General features: G+C 36.3%; 1 protein-coding gene across 20 annotated transcripts in view; it reads right to left on the bottom strand.

Annotated features, from left to right (window-relative positions):
- The window catches only part of GPHN (gephyrin), a 275,721-nt gene that overhangs the window by 78,202 nt on the left and 175,377 nt on the right, over positions 1-22,142 (bottom strand). For 11 of the 20 annotated variants that reach the window (XM_053980254.1, XM_053980258.1, XM_053980257.1 and 8 more), the window contains 3 exons: positions 21,430-21,702; positions 20,060-20,167; positions 15,019-15,153 (listed from right to left, as the gene is read on the bottom strand). In XM_053980254.1, the coding sequence (XP_053836229.1) occupies positions 15,019-15,153; positions 20,060-20,167; positions 21,430-21,702 (516 nt within the window). The remainder of the gene's footprint in view (positions 1-15,018; positions 15,154-20,059; positions 20,168-21,429; positions 21,703-22,142) is intronic. The other 9 variants (XM_053980260.1, XM_053980264.1, XM_053980270.1 and 6 more) reach the window with 1 other exon arrangement.

The following is a 22,142-nucleotide window of genomic DNA, read 5'->3' as shown; positions in this document are numbered from 1 at the left end:
TGCATATGGTTTCAGTGTTATTCCACTGCCTTCTACTTAATAGAGCACGTGAGAAATGAACCTATTATCTTCATCCTTGATTTTATTCCAGAAAAAAGAATTTAGAAGACCTAACCTTAAATAAGTATCTAATCTATCAGTTATACTTGTCATAAAGGAAGAACAGCTCTGAACAATTACCTAATCTGAGACTCTGCCTTTGCTGGATTTATTGAAAGGAAGAGTTCCACAACAGGAGAAATTTAACAAACATTTAACACTATCCATCTTAGACTCCTTCCCCTTTCTGATAATATGCTCTATTTGTGCTGCTCTAGTTTCCCTGCTTACATTCCGACATAGAAACTGGAATTTTGCTCTTCAGAAAAGTGTTTTCTCATCCATATTCACCAAAAAGCCAAACCTCTGTCAGATTTTTTCCAAAATCCCAGGCAACATATGAATGGTTCATAATGACAACATCTTCTTGATATGATTAAATTACTTAATTCTGAAATTGAATAAAAGCAAAATTCACAATAGATTTTTTTTTACAGCAATAGTTTAAAGAGGTGTCAAGTACCTTATTTGATGAACTGGGCACACAATGTAGGAATCATAATTAAAAGTATGGGATTATATTACACAGCATCCAAATCAAGTTCAGATTATTTGCTGTACACATAAGAAAAACGTAACTGTTCTCCCACTTGATTACTACTGCAGAGGTCAAAAATGAGTGATGAATAAAGAAAACTATTATTATTACTTGTGGACCATCATTGAGTCTGGAAAGAGATGATTTGGCAGGTATGTTATACCACATATGCCTGACAACTTGTGATGACAGCACTTTCTGTTTCCTTCCACAAACATAGTCCCTGTCAGTTTCTAGCCATTGCCTCTTATTGCATTTAGCTGGAAGTTCCCTTGTGCTTCTAACCTAGCTGCCTTAGGAATGTGCAGTGCAAGGGAGTGAATATCCTCTACTGAATACCAAATCCAAATCATGAAACTTGCTTGCATCATATTTGTCAATGTGAGTCCACATGCTGTTACGAAATATTTATGAAGTTGTACATTCCATGGGAAAATAAGACCTTGTTTTTTTTTTTTTTTTTTTTTCAGTTTTATCTGCCATTATTTCCTTCCAGTTACTGTTTTATCTCAAAGTGCAGGGCATCATGCTGAGAAAAGGATGATCAGTTTTGGAAATCTAGAACAAAACTGCACATGTGATGCTCCTACTTTGGTTCACTTCCTTCAGCAGAATTCCACAATATACCCTGAAATTGCTTTTATTTTTTTTCCTCCCCAAGGGCTATTCAACTAATCAAGGAAAAATATAGAAGAAAAACAATAGGATAAGCTCCAGTCCAGCTTAAAGAGGTGTTTTGTGATTCAGTGGAAAGGTAGGTGGATGTATAAAAAACATGAAAATGATCTTAAATATAAATGCATTAAGAAGAAAAAAAACATTAAACCATACCAGAAGAGAAATTAAATATGAGTCAGCATATATTCAAACAGCTCCCACATGAAGGGGCTCTGAAAGAATACCACATATAAAGAACAGGGATATTTAGAGGCCATCAGGAATTTGTTATCAAAAGCTTGGAGACTTCTCCAATTGATAAAGTGCATTCAACAAGAGAAGGAAGTCCAGCTGATGAACAGAAACTACAAAAGCTATACTATGCATATTGTTATACCATTATGTTCCAAATAAATATTCTTGAAATCTCTCACACAAGTTCTCACAGAGCTCATATTAACAGAGAAACATATCTCAAAAGTAACTCAACTGGCAATGATTTCACATCAGTTGGCCAGGAACAAAAAAATCTTATGTATTGGCCAGATCACATAAGGGAGCTGAATCCAAAGGAGATTTAAACTTATGAAGATGGAAAATGCATTTTCTGACCCTAAAGAATGTTAATCGAGTTCAAGGTATGCAACAAACTGAAAAGAAGTGAAGGGTAGTGACATCCAAGTAAGAAAAAAAAAGAGAAACTGTAAATATCTGATGTCGGGCAAGAAGTAATTTTAATTAGTGAAGTAATTACATACTACTGTGAACAACTTTGATGGTGGGGACAGTGACTGTCAACTTCCAAATATTATATAATACAATACTGGTCTAGGTGGCATGTTTTACAACCCTTACTTGCCTAATCAAGAGTGGAAAATTCTGACAGAAATCCAAACTTCAACTTGAATTCTCTTCCTCTTCCCTGATAAGAATGATGTTCTACATCAAGTGAGCAGTTTTCTACTGCTAACAAAGAGCTTAATACATTTTTAATATAGCAGCAAATCAATTTAAGTTAAAAAATGCATTATGCATAACTTTTACATCCATGCATAAAAAATAGATTTGCACTTGAAAGTATTTTTACTTCTGCGGTTTTATGGCAGACAAACACCAATTAGTGGGGGCTTCTTAAATAAATGGGGAATATTTCAAACAAGGGAATACAGGCTCCTATAACAATCACATATATTCTCAGCCAATAAACATATTCACATCTGTGCATTATACCACAGTTTGGCATAAAAGTTTTATTGAGGTTGCTGCACTTCTTGATAACATTAACCCTTAATGTTAAAAAAAAGCGTAATGTATGTGAATGCTATTGGATGCCAATAAAACATCATTGATCATACCATCTCAAATTTTATTCACACTACCCACTTTTTTTTTTTTTTTCAAACGGGCACTACTACTCACACTGTTCCATGTGCAGATGTAGGAATAAACACAGTGCAGGTGGAAGAAGCAATTTTCTTACTGTTTTCAAACTAGTATCATCACTAGATCAAATGCTCTGTTAACACACATAATGGCAAAGATAATGTAACCATGTCTTTACACAAGAGACTTTGTACACTGGTAATTTTACACCAACATTTGTCAGTTCTTTAAAAATATCTATTGACTTCCGTTAAATTTAATGTTCAGAAATAAAGTCTAAAAGTCGATAGGTGAAATGCACAGCCAGGGCAAGACAGACTACAATAAATACAAACATTACATAGTGCCTCTATTTGTAGTGACATAAAGTCCTAAATCTCATTTAAACTAGAGATCTGGGCATATGAGAGCTTGGTCCTTACTGTCACTATAAAGTGAACAGCTGGACAACTGTCCTGTCACACAGCTGAAGCTTTGCAAATCATTCTACTTGCTCAATGCTGCCTTTCAGACACTTCCTGACCATAGCCCTTTTCTCATAATGCTATTGCTACCTCCTGCATCCAAGCTACTTCCTACTCTTCTTCAAACACTCTAAGTCCTGCAGCCTCATCACTCAAGAGCCACAAATATTGCTTTGGTCTATATCAGACCTTTACTATTCAACCTTTACATCCAATTTCTCCTCAATTCAGTACTTTCAATCCTCTCATTTCAGACCCATCTGATCATTTTTTCACTGTCTGCTGGCACATTTTGCTCCTCACCTATGCCTGCAACCTCAGTGATTCCTTAGTTTTCCCTACAAAAGAAAGCAGAATTTGCACCTCATGCTCCTGGTAGAGTTTTTCAAAACCCAGACACCTATCCCATATATCAGAAATCTGTCTTGGCAAGCAGGAAAGGTCATATTTAAGGCAAAAATAAAAACATCTGAGTCCTGGGCAGTGAAGTTCTATATTCTTTTTATATACCTTTTCCAAACTGACAATTCACTTCTGAATATGCTATTTTGCCTTGCTGTCCTAAGCTGAACTTAAATTTTAAAAGCTGCAGCAGACACAGGGTTATAGCACATACAGTGGTGGACACTGTCCTTTAAGCACTTTTAGACACTAAGCTAGCTCCTATCAAGATACCTTCATGGTCACCAAGAAAACTGTTTAATCAGTGAAGTCAGTTAGAAGTGACCTGATGATGGGACAGGTAGATGATAAAGCAAACTAGCTCTTTGGTAGGCTTATAAAGCAAATATCTGCTCTCTTTGACCACTTCTACCACCAAAATTAAGGGAGAGATGTTTGCACTGGGGCTCAGTGCAACAAGGAAGATCTCACCATTCTGAAAATAGATGGGGTAGTGGGACTTTAAAGGGAAGAGGACAAGTGCCTTTAAGGCTTCTTCTCAAATATCTGTAACAGCCTATATTTTATCCTTTTGACTAGACAGGGGTGTGTTTGGAAAATCTGTGTAAACACAACTTGTCACATGTATTTCCTCACATTTATACATCCTGAGGAGTTCAACTATGAAAGAGGAGTGGAAGGGTTGGTAAGGATATTGGAAAAGGGTGTATCCTCTAAAGGACAACATTAGAAGATTAAATTAAGCTGGAAAGATCTGGTGCACAATTTACTTTGCAGAAGCTTAAAACAATATGACCTTTAAGTGGCCAAGTACTAACAATAACCTGGTAAATGGCCAGGGTCAATCTTTGTCCATACTAACAGTGCTGTTGAGTGAAACCATTGTCCAGCAAGGCTGTCTACAAACTTCATAAAGCAAAGACCATGTTGCAAAGGACTGTCATGCAAACATGTAAGAACTCCTTGCTCAAAGGTGCTCCTCACATTTTGAAAAATTACATATAAAAGAAAAAAAAGCAGTCTTAAGAAATAAACTGCAATGGGTGGTGCGAATTTGAAAAAAAAAGCCAACAGCTGGTTTGAAATCTTGCCAAACCTGTTATTGTTTCTTACAGAATGATTTCCATAAATCTACTGTAAGGTAATCAAGTGGGAGGCCCTGTTTCCAACACAGGCATTGAAGGGAAATATGTTCCACTGTAAGTGCTTTGAATATCTCACCTTAAGGATCCCTGTTTTCTCATAGACTTGTTCCATATAGACTTTCTCCACTATTGCTAGTTTAAATAAAAAGCAACATACTGAAACGTATGTAGGTTTCAGTAAATGTAAATATCAATAAATGCTTACAGAAATTCATATCCAATAACGTGCAATGATGGCATGGAAGTGATCAGAAATAGAAAAAAAACACTTCCTTTCCTTTCAAAGAAGTAAACATACTGTTGAAAACTAACTGAAGAAATTCTACCCTTTTCATCAAATTCTACCCTATTCATAAATGCCCCTTATAAAGAGGTAATACACATTTTGCCTTTTAAAATGAAACTAAATTTGTGAGCAAAATAGGGGCAATTAATTTCAGCATGCAAGACTTTGGAATGAGTTTGTTTTAAAGGACAGAAATGAAGGAGCTTGACTTAGTTAATTAATGAAAATAAAATCTGAAAATTTTTACGCATCCCTCTTGTCTGGCTGAGGAAAGAATACAAGAAAGAATTGGTCTATTTAAGTTAAAAGGCATCTGAGTGCAGACTGACCAATGAGATGGTGAAATTATAAAACAAGGCTCGAGTCTGTTGCAGCCTGAATTGCTGCTAGTAAAGTCCAGGGTACAGAAGCAGAAAGAGCCTTTGCATGGTATCCACAGAAGTTTAATTCAGCCGCACGGGGAGGTGTTCAGAGTCCCAGGCATAGACGCATGGACAGTCCAGGTTTCTCTCTCCCAAAAGACCCGGGGGTGACTCTGGTCTCGGGGCAGTACAAAGAATGAGGGCCAATCAGGGAATAGGGAGGGAATGGCTCAGGGACATAGGAACAGACATAGGAACTGGGGAAGGAGCCAATGGGGTCTTAACAGCTTTTTGAGGGAAGCTTCTTGTGTCTCCCCAACCCAGGGGATGCCCCCCAGGGCCTCCACATGAGACAGCTGTGCAGAAGGGAAAAACTATTTTTAGTTTGCTGATCTTTGATGGTATCACATATTATAATGTAAAATATTAGATACTGCTCAAAATAGGAGTTAAGATCATAGAACCAGTAGGTGCCATTTACTTTCAACTCCTCTATTTCCTAAAACCCTTTCCAAAGGGGACAATGGACTATTAGTACACTTGCTAAAGAAACTATCACTTGAAGGGAAGTGCACATGAAAAAAGCAATGTCTGTGCTTCAGATTCTTGCTTCTCTCTCACATCTTGCATCAGATAGATGTTACTTCTGCGATGAAACCAGCAAACTTTTACTGCAGATGATACATTAATCATTGGAACATGCATACCTTGAAAGAGCTTTATTAGTCTAAATATCAGTTTTGGCTCCTGTGAACACATAGCTGCCTGCTGCTAGACTACCTTCAGTTGCCTGTTGTGCTGGCTTTGGCTGGGGTACAGATAATTTTCTTCACAATAGCTGGCACAGGTCTATGCTTTGGATTTGTGCTGGAAACACTGTCAACAATACAGAGATGGCTTTTCTATTGCTGTGCAGTTCTTGCAACATCATCAAAGCCTTTTCCACTCCTCACCCCACCAGCAAGTGGGCTGGGGGTGCACAAAAACTGGGGATGGGACACAGCTGGAACAGTTGACCCCAGCCAGAGGGATATCCCACCCCATATAGGGTCATTTCTCAGCATGTAAGGCTGAGGGAAGAAGGAAGGTGGGCACATTTGGAATGAGGGTGTTTGTCTTCCCAAACAACTGTTAAAAGTGATGGAGCCCTGCTCTTCTAGACATGGCTGATGATCTCATGCCTGCCCATGGCAAGCAGTGAATGAACTCCTTGTGTTGCTTTGCTTGTGTGTGCTTTTGCTTTCCCTATTAAACTGTCTTTATCTCAACCCACAAGTTTTCTCGCTTTTACTCTTCTGAGTCTCTCCCCCATCCCACTGGCTGGGGAGAGAGTGAACAGCTGCAGGGGGCTTGGTTGCCAGCTGGGGTTAAACTTCAAGAGTCTTTTTGGCACCATACATGGGGCTCAAAGTGTTTGAGATAATGACAGATTTGATTGAAATGTGCTAAACTGAATTTATAGCTGTTATTTCTGTTCAACTAATAATCAGCAGGCTCCTGTGATTGTCATGGGGCTCACTTGCCTGACTCTGTATTAGTCCAGTGCTCCTTAGTGGCTGTTTTTTGCTTTTGGTGCTTGCTGTAGTGCTGTGTAGCCTCAAACTAGCTCTGCCCCAGCCAAAACCAGCATACATGCGCATGAAATGCAGATAATGAGGATAATGATGATGCAAAACTGTAGAAGCATGATACAATATCAAACTGTGACATGCTTGCTTCAATTGCAAAGTAATATAGACCAGCATAAGAACCCTCCTTGAATGTCTAATAGACATATTAAGGGTGGCAGAGAAAAGGAAGGACACGTATGGATGGGGGGGAAGCACCAGAAAGCATAGCAGAAGGAACATAAAAATCTTGATGGCATGCAGATTGATGGTTCATTTAGTTCACAGCACTTCATGGAGCTTCTGGGGATACCCAAGCAGTAAAATCAGAAAACCTAAAATGATTTACAGACCAAAACAGAGTTAAGGTGTTGAGATGAAATCAGAATGATAAAGAGCACATTTACATAAGGAGAACACAGTACAGCAAGAAAATCTAACATATTCAAGAGGTGGAACCAGATGGAGAGACAAATATCCCCTTTACTGTCAGGTTCTAAAGAGTATAAAAGATGCATCCAACACTGACTTAAAGGATATTGGCATAAGAAGGATGCTAGAGAAGTTGTGGAGAAGGTCATAGCTGGTGCTGCACGTCCTCTCCATCATTTCAAGCTATCCTGACCAGACCAGCTGGGTACACACATATGGATTCTGGACAGACTAGTGAATGCATGTAACTTTGTGCCCTTGAATACACAGAAATGAAAGGGTGAATTAAACCCTTTTTGTTCTAAAATAGCATCAGGTATCTCTCCTACAACGTCTGGCACTGAACTTTGCTGCACCATCATTAAATTGTTTACTCTAATAAGAAAGAACCAACAAGAAAATTGCTGTTTATCCTTACACTTCTAAAACTGCTGATTATTTCATCAGAAAAGAACACAGCAATAAATGATGTGGATTATTTATTACATCAAGAGTCAGTGAAGGAACAGAAGCCCATAGCTGAGCTGTTGATTAAATCAGGTTAATGTATGAATGGACTAAGACATTAAAGAAGAGGAACAAAAGAAAACCAAATTCCTACACACATAAGACTATATGAAAATTCGACCTATAAGATGCACAGTTTTACTCTTGAAACCATTTTTCATGAAAAACAAGATTTAGTTAATTGACATATGTAATAGGAACTAACAGCCCCAAAGAAAAAAGACTGAATGGAAAAGGGAAGCCAATATTTTTCTGACGCCATCTTCAACAAAACATAAAAATTATCATCAAGTGCTAACAAACTCAACAAGTATCAGTGACAAAACCAGAACTAGATATATTGAAAATGTAGCCTGCAAACAATTCTGTAGAGGTGCATTCACAGTAATTTCTAACTGAAGACACTGGATAAAAGTCAGACATAGCTGTTGATAAAGAAACCCAAACCATTAAACAAACCCTAAAACCCTCATCTTGTCTTACATCAGAATTCAAACCAGAGATTTTTTTTGGATAGGAACTGAAAAGATGTCAGTAAGGCTTCTAATGTGAGAAGGATGCACATTTTTCCCTATCTTAAAGAAATGACAAATTGAAGTTACCAGAACTTGAAAATAACACTTGGCCTTGGAAGACAGCATAGTAAGAAATGAAAACTCTTGCTCCTAAAGCTAATTGAAAAAAAATTTCAAGGAGGAACTGACAATCTGTTGCAGTGTTAGCATACAGACACTAAAACTTATGCAATCCACGTGTGAGTCAGGATGTATGTACTGAAAGATTATTCTCTTCTGAAGATATACACATACAGAATAGTTACAATTTGAAAAGAAAACATATTTCTAGGGAAAGACTGAGTAACCTTTTCTGACCTGTTTAAAATTTCTCACTGGACTTAGGAAAAGAATGAATATCTGTAGCTTAATAAATATCAACTAGTAATTAAGACATACAAATGTAAGGAAATTTTGCACATTAGAGCTTCTTTGTATGATTCAATCAATAACAGGTCTGAAAAGAAGCTGATTCTGTGACTGCAAGAATTGTTCTGGATGTTCTGCATCTGAAGCTAATTCCCAGCCACTCTAAAATAAAGAGTTCTTCAGCATGACTAAGGGAAGAGAATTATATTTTGGTGCTGCTATACTATTTAATACCAACTCCAGGTATGAATAAATAAAGTACAGTTGAAGCACACATATTCAATAAAGAAAGCTAAGACAAATAAGTAATTCTACTGAATTCCAGTGTTCAGCCTGCACTTTACCCAAGTCCGTTTTCTCCAGAGTTGATTTGTTGATGGGTCTATTTTGGTAGTAACAAAAAAATGCCCAAAAGACTATCCCTGAAGTTTTTGACCTTCCTACAAAGTGTATCTTCCATTTTTGAAAGGATTTTAGTAACTACGATGTATTTGATGGATTTTTAATATCCCAAGCAACCAAGCTACTTCTTCTTTAGTTACAACAATGTCTCACTTTTGAAGCTGCAGCATGTTGTCAACTACCAGGGCTTGTAACCAAAATATAAACTAAAAATAAGACTTGCTAGGGCTGAATTATCCATATGTTTTGCCAAGACAATGTACTTAAAACAATGAGGGAAAAAGGTAATGAATATATGAAAATATTCTGGTATCTTAATTAGCAATTGTTCTGAAAACCACTGCTGCATTGTGTTGAGAAGAACCCAGGAGGATACAGTAGACTGATGTGCGTTAGGAAGCAGGATTCATCCAAAGGCAATTATGGCCACTTTCTACTCAAATACACATTCTAATAGCATCTCTTTTTACTAAACATAATTTTCTGTAATCCTGGAATGTGCACTGAAAAAAACAAAGAGGAAATTAAACCCAGAAATAATCATGAAAACATTGGAAGTTTTGGCAGGAACAAGTACCTAACTAATTCTGTGTGCATTTTTACGAGAAAAAGCAAGAAACCCTTAGAGTGCCTGGAGTGTGATCTCACCTATGTAGATCATCCTAACAATTTGAAACATTCTTTGCACTTTTCCATGCTCCTCAACCTCATCACAGCTAAACAGTCAGGCCCAAGCACTTCCTACTTACTCAAGCAAGTTCCTAGGTAGAATAAACTTCAGCTTATGCAAACTTCATAAAGAAAAACAAAATAAAACTCACTTGGAAATTTAGTGTATGCATTCAAACTTTAAAATACATTCACATATTTGACATATTTCACTTTGATGACCACCTTAAGAAGAAACAGTAAGATTCAAGAAGAAAAAAATATTATGCACTCGAACACAAAGTATCTACACTGTGTATACAAACACAGCTTACTAAAACACACCTTCAACAGCACCTTATTATTAGCTAAGAATATCTGATAAGGAACCTGATTTTTCTTTTACTGATAAATATTGAATATATCTACTGAAAAATTTGTAATAACAAAAATCGACAAAAACATCTTTCCAACTCCACCTGCTCCCATTTGCTAATGTGCTTACTTCACACAGCAATTCTATATTGAAAAAGTACTAGACTGAAAACATAAATATGAATTAGATTTAGCATTAATTTGTAACTCATTTGATTGTGTGGATGTCAATGTACACATTTCACATTAAGGTAGTGGGTCATGACAGATCATTTTTTGTTAGCAGTAAGCATGAGAAATTACTGAAATAATCAGGCTAATTTTGTTACAGAAACAACTTTCATCAGCATTTTTTTTCAAAAAAAGTTTAAAGTATTTTTTCTAGGCTCTTTCATTTCAGAAATTCTCTGCAACTGGAACATTTACATAAATTACATGTGTCATTCTTTCTACACTGGGAATATTACGTCTTTAGGTGAATGTCTGCTTATGAATCATAAAGACAATAGTTCGTCATAGGAGACAGAAAGCAGCAGAAAGTGACCAACTAGCAGAATTAAATGTGCTGTTACAAAGAAGGTGTTAATGGATGGAGCAGTGGATAGGTGAGATGACTGTTTTGCTAGACTTGAAAAAATTCTGAAAAGTAGCCTTGCTTGCTCATTTTAGCTGTAAGATAGAGCCTATAGACTTTCATTACACAGGAATAAAAAGTTATCTAGTGCAACTACAAATATGTAAGGATATAACTTACTACTGAGGGTTTTGTCTGGTTCAGTGTAACTAAACAATTGATAGCTAGGGAAGGGACAGAAAACAGGCAAGTAAAGTAGAGAGAGACTTTCTCTTAAGCAAAATGTAAGGAGTGAAGGGAATGAAGCAGCAAGATGGAAAAAACCCTACACTCTGGTCTTAAAAGTACTATAACAAGTTCCTTAGGATCCTCCATGATCAAAGATAACACTGGAAGAAACTTTGCACATTGAAGTGAAAGAAATGAACATCAGTGAGACTGATGATCTTGCAAAGTGAAATACTTTGAACATCTCTTGTCACTGAAATGAATTCCTGGTGATAATTAAAAACCTGTCCTTGGTCTTCTAAATCTGCTTCCTTTGACTTTGACACACAACATTGCCAAAAATTAAGTACTGATTACATTGTTTATGTATGGGAGAAGTGAAGACTTCAACTTGAAAACTGCAATTTTCTTTTATACTCATATGAACCCCCTAAGAGTAGAACAAAATTCAAAGTTTGAAATAATGACTCAGTCATTTGCTCTGGATATATTCTTTTAAGTTATCTGAAGTTATAGATCAAAAGTTTTATACTGTAAACTTAAAAAAGCCCCAAGAATCAACATTAATGCAAATATTAAAAAAATTCTCCATATTTGTAAAAGTATTTTACTCTAGGTACCCCTACTGCTTTTGTGTCTGAAAAGAACATTGCATTTTACTTCATGAAAATGCCAACCACAAACACAGACAAAAACATAGTGAGATCTTAGAATCTGAGCAGCTACTGGAATGACAAGAAAAACTTGTAAGCCACACTGTGTCATCCTAAGCTTCTGTGAGTATTCAGCAAATTCACCAAATCATGTTAAGAAAGCTGTGAAACTTTTAAACAATCAAAATTATATTGAACAAGATCAAAATATGCCACAACCACTATAAACTTTATGGTTGAATGACTGAAAAGGGAGGACTCCTAGTGCAGTTTTCCTCTGAGTAAAACTTGATTGCCTCTATATGTGAATCCAATCAACAAATATGTGAATCTAAACAAATATGGTTTAAATGCTCTTTGTGCAGCGGTCGACTTTGTTTGAAACTCAAATAAAATTATAGAGAACAAGAAAGGTTTTCTACAGAGATTTTATTAAAAGCTAACAAAAGCTGGTTTGCTTAGTCTTGGGGATGTATCTAATCACTGACATAAAGTAGTCCCAATGGCAATTTGTCTTAAAAAGTTCCTACCTCTCAAGAAATGTAATTACTTCTTTTACCAGGAAATTACATTTATGAAGACTGATTGAAATATCCAGGTTCCAGTTCAATATTTATCATTTAGTACTTTGTTAGAAACAGAGATTTTCAGAAAACATGGATGGTTAGTTGTAAACAGCAAAGCAAATTTGCAATTAAATGTTGCGTTTTGTCTACGTGATCTGGTTGTATACATAAACAACATTAGGTTTTCCAAAATATGATTATGAAAAGGTAAAATCTTCTAACAGATCAATCAGGAGCATTAGTAACATGTTCTCCCATACCTTTTCTCCAATATCCTCATGCATTAGTAACCTGCTACTTACATTCATTTAACAGAGGTGCTCCCGTCATTGCAGAAGCTTGATTTTTTATTTTTCCTGAGACACACAGAGCTTTGTGTTATTCAGCAAATTCAGTAAGAGAGATGTAAGGGTTCATGTACACTTAGGACAAAAAAATGCAACAAGAAAATGGTACAACAAAATAAACTGGAATATGCAGTTGACAAAGAAATATGGTGCCACTTGCTCTGTGGCTAGACCATCACTCCAAAAATAAGCGTAATCAAAGAAATAAGTTTTTTCCCCTGACACTTCCTCTTCTTTGTTTCATGCCATATATGCATGTTTTGGAGCCCTGAAATGAGTTCCTACACCAGCAAATGAGCGTATTGAAAAGACACACTCTCGCAGATTAAAGAAGCAAAATAAACAACCTTGGAACATCACCTGGATGCTGAAGTTCAATTTACTTTGATTCTCATTACTGTGTGGGGAAGAGGCCAGTATAAATTTAATTCATATTGCATTATTAGAAAGCCAGGATCCAGAATGAAAAACAGAACAACTGAAGACATTTCGACACATTGATAATCTTGAAGAATCTGAATGAACCACATTTCTTGATAAATTCAGATGATGTTTGAAAACTTGAGGATACTGTAAATGTCTGAAAAAAAATATAATGGGTAGTTTCTTGGTCTTTTTGAAAGTAATACATACAATGAACCAAGAATTGTCTAAGTGGCAAAGACGCTTATGTGCAAAATCCAACCTCTAAGTAATAGGAACAGATGCCATCACCCGTCAAGTTTATTTTCTAGTATGTTTTTTAATTTTTTCCCTGTATCAGCTTGTAACTAACCACCATCAAACACATCACAGACAATCTCATCTAGCTAGCTGTTGCATGGCAATTCCTGCTATAAAAGTGGTGTGGTCTCATGCATTTTGAACAAAACCTGATTTTTTTCATACATGAAAAGCAGGTCTCACCATGAAATACCAAAGCATGATCTAATTATGAAATGAGCTCATCTCCACTAATTGCCCAAACACAGTTTCAGATTTTCAGTTTGTTTCAAACTTCTAGTACATTCCTTCTATAATTTATCAAGACAGTCTAGAAGACTGCATTCTGCTTCATAACAGATAGGCTTTACTCCTTCCCATTGTGATAAACTTCCTGAAAATAGATAGGTATCATCTAGAGCTATTTTCAGCAGAGCTGTCTCTTACTTATGCCTGTTACTGATCATCTTTGGTTTTCTTTGGACAATTTTGTTTTATAAATGGGCATAAGGTTCAGTGCAGTTTCTCTGTTTTGACTTGCTCTTCTGCTCTGAGCCTTGTAATGTAAAAAGCTCCATGTTTTTATTTTTAAGCTATCAGACAAGATACAAATTTTAGGAAAAAAGTGAAGGAGATGCTTAGAGAGAGAATTTGCTGAACAATCTTAAGAAAAGTAGACTATATAATGAAGCTCAAGTTCGCTGTCCATCAGAATAATTTTGATTCTATTACAGTGATAGTATGTACTGCATAAAACAATCCCATGGATTAAACCAAAATATTTCCATGGGTGATTGACCATAAATCTTGTTTACTGACAGAAAAGAATGAGACAGTAGGAGAGAAGAACTAGCAGATGCTGGCAATCATTTTAGCAAGCAGAATAATCTTCAAGGATCATGAGTTAGATAAGGAAGAATGTTATTTTTTGCCATCTGCTACTGGTTTATTATTATGTCAGCATCTGGTGCCACAGAAAGATCTTTGTGATGTGAACACACAAAGCAAATTTAGACAGTTTTTTTCTGATGAAAGGAATTCTGCTGAAGGTAAACATTACAGGCCTTGCCACTGGTCAATTTGCTTAGTTTTTGATGTATGCTATTTAAAGCCTGATGAAAAGTAAACATGTAGAGTTCACCTCAATGATTAAATAGTATAGTCTAATCACTAAGAACTGAATAATAATCCCACAAGGTTGGCATTAAAACTTTCTTTCTATTAAATTTTGGCTGGTTTTTGTTTCCAAATGTCAGGCAGCAAATATCTAAGTTTGAGCAAAGCCAGTTGGTTTGAAAGTCTTAAACTAAACAACAGTAAAGCGGGGCACAGATCTGCCCCAGCCCAGGCTAGAAATTTGCACATAATATTTTTTTGACAAAATACTGTTTGCTTAATGTTGTTACTCAGTGGCAGGATTATCTATGTTCCTGGGGATACTGAAGGACACTAAATACATTCAAGGTGCCAACATTTCATATTCATGATCGGTATTGCAAGAGATAACAAGAAACTTCAGTAACCATAAGGTGTTGGTGGGCCCACAGGTTAACCTGTGCACCAGTACACGTGGAACAAGCTACACTGTCCTGCATTTATCTGTTATGTAGAATGACACAACCCTTGCATGCGAATCAACCTTGTTCAGCAGAGGCAAGACATTAACCTGATAGATTACAGGGCTGAGCATGGAGCTTGCAAGGCATAAATGCACTTACTTTTGGTGTTGGGCAGGATGCAGTGGAGAGGCGAGAGGTGGCTTGGGCACGAGGAGATTCTGAAGGAGTAGTACTGAGGGAGGCTGTATCACGTGGGAGAACCTGAACACCACGAGAGATGATGGAATCTGGAATCTTAAAAAGAACAGAGAGAGAATTAATAGCAAAAAATATACTGTATGTAAAATTTACTCAAAACCTTACCTCAAGAACATAGGAATACCCCACTCCTCAGTTTGCACACCTCCTCATACTCAGCGCTTGGCAGTGGTTAATGGCATACTCTCCTAATTTCAGTAACAAATGCCTAACAAATACATAAGGTCACATTCTAACTGAAGTAGCACAGAGCATACTAGTTATCCTGAAAATACTATGAATCAAACATACTACAACAGGAAATAATAAGAAAATGGTTTCCTCTTAAACCTTTGTTTCAAACCCAACCATGATCAACAATGATTTCTACCATGGCGCAAAGAGAGGCAGAATTTCCATTCACTAACTAGGGGGCAATATTCTGAAAAGAAAAGCATTTGCTAGAAATTTACTGATCCCTTCTAAAGAAATGTCATGCAGTGAGAAAATTTCTCACAAGAAATGTCATGCAATGAGTAAATACTCTTTATTCCATGAAGACTTGATTTCAGCTACAAAAATTCTCAATGTAAGGCTTGTGCTGCAAAAGCTACAGGCCTCTCTGGAGCAAGGAAAGGCAAAAGCATTAGAAACCATCATCCAAAGCCAACACTTGGTTTAAAATACATTCTGAGGGGAAAAATAAAAATTCAGTCTTTTTTTACTTCCCCCATAAAATATTAGAGTGCCAGTTAGGGAAGCACATCCCTCCTGACGAACAACTGGCAATCTGGTAACAATAGATGAGGAAAAGGCTGGGGCAAGCAACAACTTTTTGCCTCAGTCTTCAATGGCAGCCTCTCCTCCCATACTTCTTGAATGGCTGGACCTTAAGCCAGAGGGATGATTAAGCCTCACTCTAAGGGATGATCAGGTTCATGACCACCTGAGGAAGCTGAAGAACCTGAACACACATACATCTATGGGACCTGATGGGATGCATCCCAGAGTCCTGAGGGAATTGGCTGATGTAGTTGCTAAACCACCGTCCATGGCATTAGAAAAGTCAGGGCAGTGAGGAGAAGTCCCAGGTGACTGGAAGTAGGGAACATTGCATCTTTCTTAGAAAAGGGTAGAAAGGAAGAACTGGGAACTACTGATCTGTCAGTAGCCTCAGCTCTGTGCCCAGGAAGATCACAGGACAGATCCTCCTACAAGCCCTGTTAAGGCACATGGAGGACAGGGAGGTGATTTGAAACAGCCATCATGGCTTCGCTGAGGGAAAATCCCGGGAGAATTCTATCACAGCTAACCAGAAAATGTAGACATTCAGATCTTTGAAGGAATATATATACACATGCATATTTTAAGATCTTTCTCCTCATTAAGAATTTCTTCATTCAGCCAGATGTTCAAGTTCTAAGAGGAGCATCAGAAGAACCCCCGTGTCTGGGGAAAAGTGGCAGTAGCAGACAATAAAAGGAAGCAAGAAAGGAAGATCCAGTGACAAGCCAAATCATGAATGTTGGGAATTTCCTGACAGGATTTTTTTAATAAATGGAGATGCTGTTACTCAGTCTGCATCTAGGCATTTTGAGCATTCTTGCGTACTAAGACTTTAGGGCAGATAGAAGCCACTGGGCAGTATGGCTTCCAGGAACAAGCTTGCATCCTAGCTTTTAGATAGGTTACATCTACATGTAACATAGCTGTTACATTATTAAGAACATTAAGAAAGCTTTGTTTCTTGTCTCAGTGTAGTTAAAATGACCAATCTTAATACTTGTGTCATTAAATAAATGTCATTTCCCACTTCCTTGACTTCCTTGGTTCCCCTCTATAAATAATGACTATGTCTAACTTAGCAACCTTGACTTAGAAATACTTGGGTTATACCTGGGGGATCTTATTTCACCATATACCCTCCTCCTCATGTTAAGAGTTTCTTTTGTTTCTAACTTGTTTGTAAGTTGAGTGAAAACAGATTTTGTTTTCAGACTGCCACCAACTGCCTCCTTTCTGCTCTACCATGTTTCTAGGCTGTTCTTTGCCAGTCAGTTTCTGTCAGCTCTCCTCAGAGGATCTTTCAAGGCTAAGCACCTCATGCTACAATTTCCACTGTAAATTCTGAAGTTGGCAGAGTTTCTTTTTACTATGGACAGCTATGCTGGGGATATCAGCCTCTTCAGAAACAGTGCCTAACTGGCCTCTATATGGAGTATTCTGATTTGCAAATCACATCTCAGAGATGTATCTTAGAGGTAAACCAAATCAATGATATTCCAAATGCTCAAATGGTTTGTAGTCAGAAGCATGATTTTCCTTCTTTTTCACTTTTTCTCCTGAAATCCCATCTTAAATTCATTGTGACAATCCCCAAGTTTTATATTGGCATAGATACTCCCCACAAGTTTCAATGCTTCTTTTTAATTCCATGCCTAAGGAAAATACAGCAAAAAAAACACTTTCAGAAGGGCATAAAATAAAAAAAGACAAAATCGAAGAAAGAATAGTTTTAAGTCTTCAAATAAGATACCTTTCTCTCCTTTTGATAAAAATCTGCACACATCTTGATATGATTGTGCACATGTCCATTATCCCTTTTATGTACTCCTAGACCCCACAACATGAATAACAATATTGCTTTTGAAAATGATATCATGATTCAGTTCTCCCTAGGTTTACTCTGGGTACTCTATTCATACTGTTGCATACCCTTCATGCAAAAACCATTTTTATTTCCCACCATATTGATCAATCATTGCTTCTATAATTTTATCTGATATCACCTTTTTGTAATAAAAACCTCTCTCTGCAATAAAGTGACTGATACAATCCCAGGTTCCCCTGAACTGCATGTGTAGTACTAATTTTTGCCTGTGAGGAAATGAAAACTTAAGTAAAATTACAGCCATGATATTAATCAGAAAAGGAAAAAGATGATCACAGGCACTTAATTTCAATAAGAATTATTTCCAAATCACTACCTTTACATAAAATGCAATTACCAGAAAATAATTCATATCTAAACCTATCTAGATTGTAGAGAAAGATTTCTCACTGAGAACATAAAGTTAGGTCACAGTTACAAATTTTGCTGTTTTTCTAATATGAAAGTAGAATGTGCTGTATTGCTAAATAAGTAAGCACTAATATTCTCTTTGAACCACTACAACCTGACGAATTTTGTGAATCTACTAATATGTCTATTCCATTAACAGAAACAAATAAATATAATAAATAAATATACAAAAAAATATAATGTGACATGGGGAATTTCTCATTTTTCTCACCTACATTTAGAGAGTTTTTGAATTTTAATATTAAAAAACTAAATTTAGGCAATATAAGCCTCTAATCAAGTCAACTTCTTGTTAACTCTGTTAAAGAGTTTAATAAATCCTTAAGAAATTTCTGCGTGTCCTCGTGCACAGGAACCTGGTATAAAGAAGGGCAGGAATGTTATTGCATTTTGGATAGATAGTTCTTTTAACTTTCACTAAGATTTGTCTCCATAATATTTTTATTCATTTTTCAGTGTCAAATAAATTGAATACAGAGCAGAGATCTCGAAACTTTAAATGGGGTACAATGAAATTCTTAGTTCTTAGTGAAAATAGTTTCTGTTTGCGCTAGCTGGAGTGGAAAACCTGCTGTAACATACTGACAAAGACAGAAAGTAATGAGAAATGAATGAAGTGACAGAGAAAGATATTCACCATACCCATCAGTCATATCTTCTACAATTTTTATCTGACCTAGCTTTTCTCTGGCGTACTTTTATTTTGGTTTAAATATTTGTGTTTTCATATTAGAGAACTTTGACAAGATCATTGACAAGAAAAAGGAAGAGATACGAGTTCTTTATTCTCTTTTGCTCAGAACTGAAACAAAGATTGACAATGATGGTGAGGTAAGAAAACATTCTGTAGATGGCAATTACTATTACTGTTACACAGGAGAAAAAAAAGGTCTTAAAAACATACAGAAAGGACAGCTTAAAAATCCAATAATCTACCCAAAAAACTAACCACTTTCTGCTCAGAGTTTGAAGATCTGATTTGGATTATAGAATGCATAAAACAATAGCTCAAGAGTCATCTGCAAAAGAACACAGAAACATGTATGACAATTTAACAGTGTTCTTCATAGAGGCTAAATTAACTGTTCTACTGATACTGAGGAATATGGTGCAAATTCTAGTTTAGTGACCTCAACTCCAAAAAAAAGAACCACTGCAATAAATGTGTGTATGTATGTGTGTATATGTACTATACAGCTTTATCATCAGGTGTGTAAACTTTAAAGTCTTCACATTTCCTAAGTGACTTTTCAAGAGACACAGAAACATGTTTTAAATACAGAGGTGTTAGGCTATTTGATTGATGGTTTAAATTACTATTTGCCTAAGGGAACAGGTCCTTTTTTACCATTCATTGAAATAGTTTCCTACTATTCACCAAAACCCAGTAATTTGTAATAAGTCCACTGCTTCCTGATTCCCAAAGTCTTCTGTTTTTGAGAAATTCTACTTCTACACAAGAAACAAAAATGAGGCAGAAACTGCAAGTGATGAAAGCAAACTATGAACATCCAGTGCAAATGCTCTATTATGTTGACAAAAAAACTGAGAGAAAAGCAGCAAAACAAGACAAAGAGGAAAAAGTTACCATTTCATAGCTCTAAAGCAGTAATTTTAGGAGATTATTTTAATAATATTCAATTATTGAGTATATTAGATGATCTCAGCAGATAAATGATTCAAAGTGACAACACACATGACCTTTACCTTGTTTAGCCCTTTATCTTAAACAGATATTTTCTGTAACATGGGCTCTCATAGACAGCACTGATGTGTCTTTGTTAGAAGAAAATAAATAACACTGTCTGTTCATAGACTAGGAGGCAGGCAGAGCGTTTTTAGTTAATGTTAGTGCAAAAGCCTCGTGGAAATGTCTCTTACCAGTTCTCCTGCACTGCCTGCTGTGTGATGGCAATAACTGATGAGACCAGGGATGGGCTGTTGATCTTTAGCCATGATAACAGCTGGACTGGTATAGGATGGATGCTTCTAATGCACAACACATAACAGCCATGAATACAGTGACAGGAAAACGTGAAACTGTACAAGCAAATGACCAAAAATGAATGAGGTGACGACAAATGTGACACCAAAATGCCAAGCTCATATGAACACAGCCAGTTGAGATCTCAGATTATTTCCTGCCATTAAAAATGGCACATATTATTTATCTTTGCCTGCATCAAAAGAAATTAAACAATTTAAAATTTGCATTAATAAAAACTGATACTTGCAAATGATAATTACCTTAATTCATCCCTGCAAAGACATATGTAATCAGGATTTTCTGTATATTGGGAGATGATCTCCAGCTGCAGCTGTCTTAGAAATGTCAAGATGTCTCAGACCTGAATTCACATTTCTGGAGTTAGAATGTTGCTGCTTTGGTTTAGAAATTGTTTAATATAACTTTTAGTTACTTTCAATTCTCATTATAGGAATTAAAAGCACAACTTGTGGAGTAGATATAGAACAAAGCAGTTTGGAAAAAACTGTTTCCAAACACACAGGGATACATTATCTTTCCATTAGAAAAATGAACACATAAAACTGAGGTAAATATTTATATATTGCTTCAAATAGTACAATAATTCTTGGGAAAATATTTAAAATTTGAATTGAAATTATTTACAAGTGTTACCTCTTTTTCTTCTTTTGCAGTCTCCAATTTATTATTTTAGTTTGAGTAATGCTGATCTATGATTACTGGTTAAAGCAAGGCTATAAAGACATTATGATATTTAGTTTGTTGGCAGAATTTCACATCTTTTATGCAGGCATGCATATTGGAATACAGTAATCTGGATATTTTATTACTTAAATTGTTACCTGTCTGTCATACTTTTACCAGCTTTCAGAAACTAAAATCTTAATTTCAAATTAGATATTATGGCTTGCAAAGTTTTGTTGTGATTCCTTAACATGCCGCCTACTGGACTTTGCATGTTCAGGCGTGTGAATACTTTGAATTATAAAAAGCCACTAAAACCAGTCTGTCACATCAGAATGATATCATAAAACATATGTTAACACCAAGATAATAAATTATATTTCTCCCACTGGAATTTGAAATCACCTACCAAAACAGAATTCATATATTATTATGAAACTCTACTTCTACAAAATGTACCTGAAATAAATCTGTTTGACATGAAGACATCAATGTAGAGTCATAACTTGCAAATGAACATTGGTGGAAAGTGCCTGAGACAGAATCTAAAGGGTCTTTTAAGGAAAGAAGCCAGACTCACCTTAGCTGCAATGGCTGCTGCTGTTATATGTGAAGAAGAACTGTCCTCTGTTGAGGCAACTCCGCTATCCTTCTTCTCTTCCTCCTCTTCCTCACACTGCACTCCTTTGTCTTCTGTCTGTTTGTGAGGGCTGGTGGTTGGAGGAGGAGAAAGAGGAGGTGGTGGTGAAGGTAGATCTTCAAGCTCATCGTGTACCTCCTTTACTTTTACAATGGCATCCCGCAAAAGATCAATGGCGTGAGGTAGGGCTGGCAGTATAAACTGAAAGCATTCCTATGCAGAACGAGAAGAGAAGCCACTATGAAAAGGTACCTGCACTTGCAAATAGGAGTTTACTCTTTAAATATATTTGGGATTTAGATGCATCTTTTCACCTGATCATAAATAAAACCTACCACGTCCTATGCAACTGCTCTTAAAAGATAAATGAACTTAGAAAAATCTGGTGACTATTCTATAAATTCTTGCCTTTTGTCATGCAAATACAGTAAATTGCACAACAGGGCTATTGCAATGAAGCTAATACTGAAAACAAGAGTTACATTTCTGTGAATATGTAATACAGAAAACAGTTTACAGCAACTGGCAGAATGCTACAAAAATGCAGAAGAAAAACATTAACTATATCCCTGCAGGGATATCAGCTTCAAATCTTTCCTATTATGCTCCCTCACAATTAGAGAACAATTCATAAGGGTGTCCATAATTATACT

Source organism: Vidua macroura, chromosome 6 (genome assembly GCF_024509145.1).
Source record: "Vidua macroura isolate BioBank_ID:100142 chromosome 6, ASM2450914v1, whole genome shotgun sequence".
Lineage (NCBI taxonomy): Eukaryota > Metazoa > Chordata > Aves > Passeriformes > Viduidae > Vidua > Vidua macroura.
The sequence above is the reverse complement of the archived record's forward strand: the minus strand, read 5'-3'. Positions and strand labels throughout refer to the sequence as shown.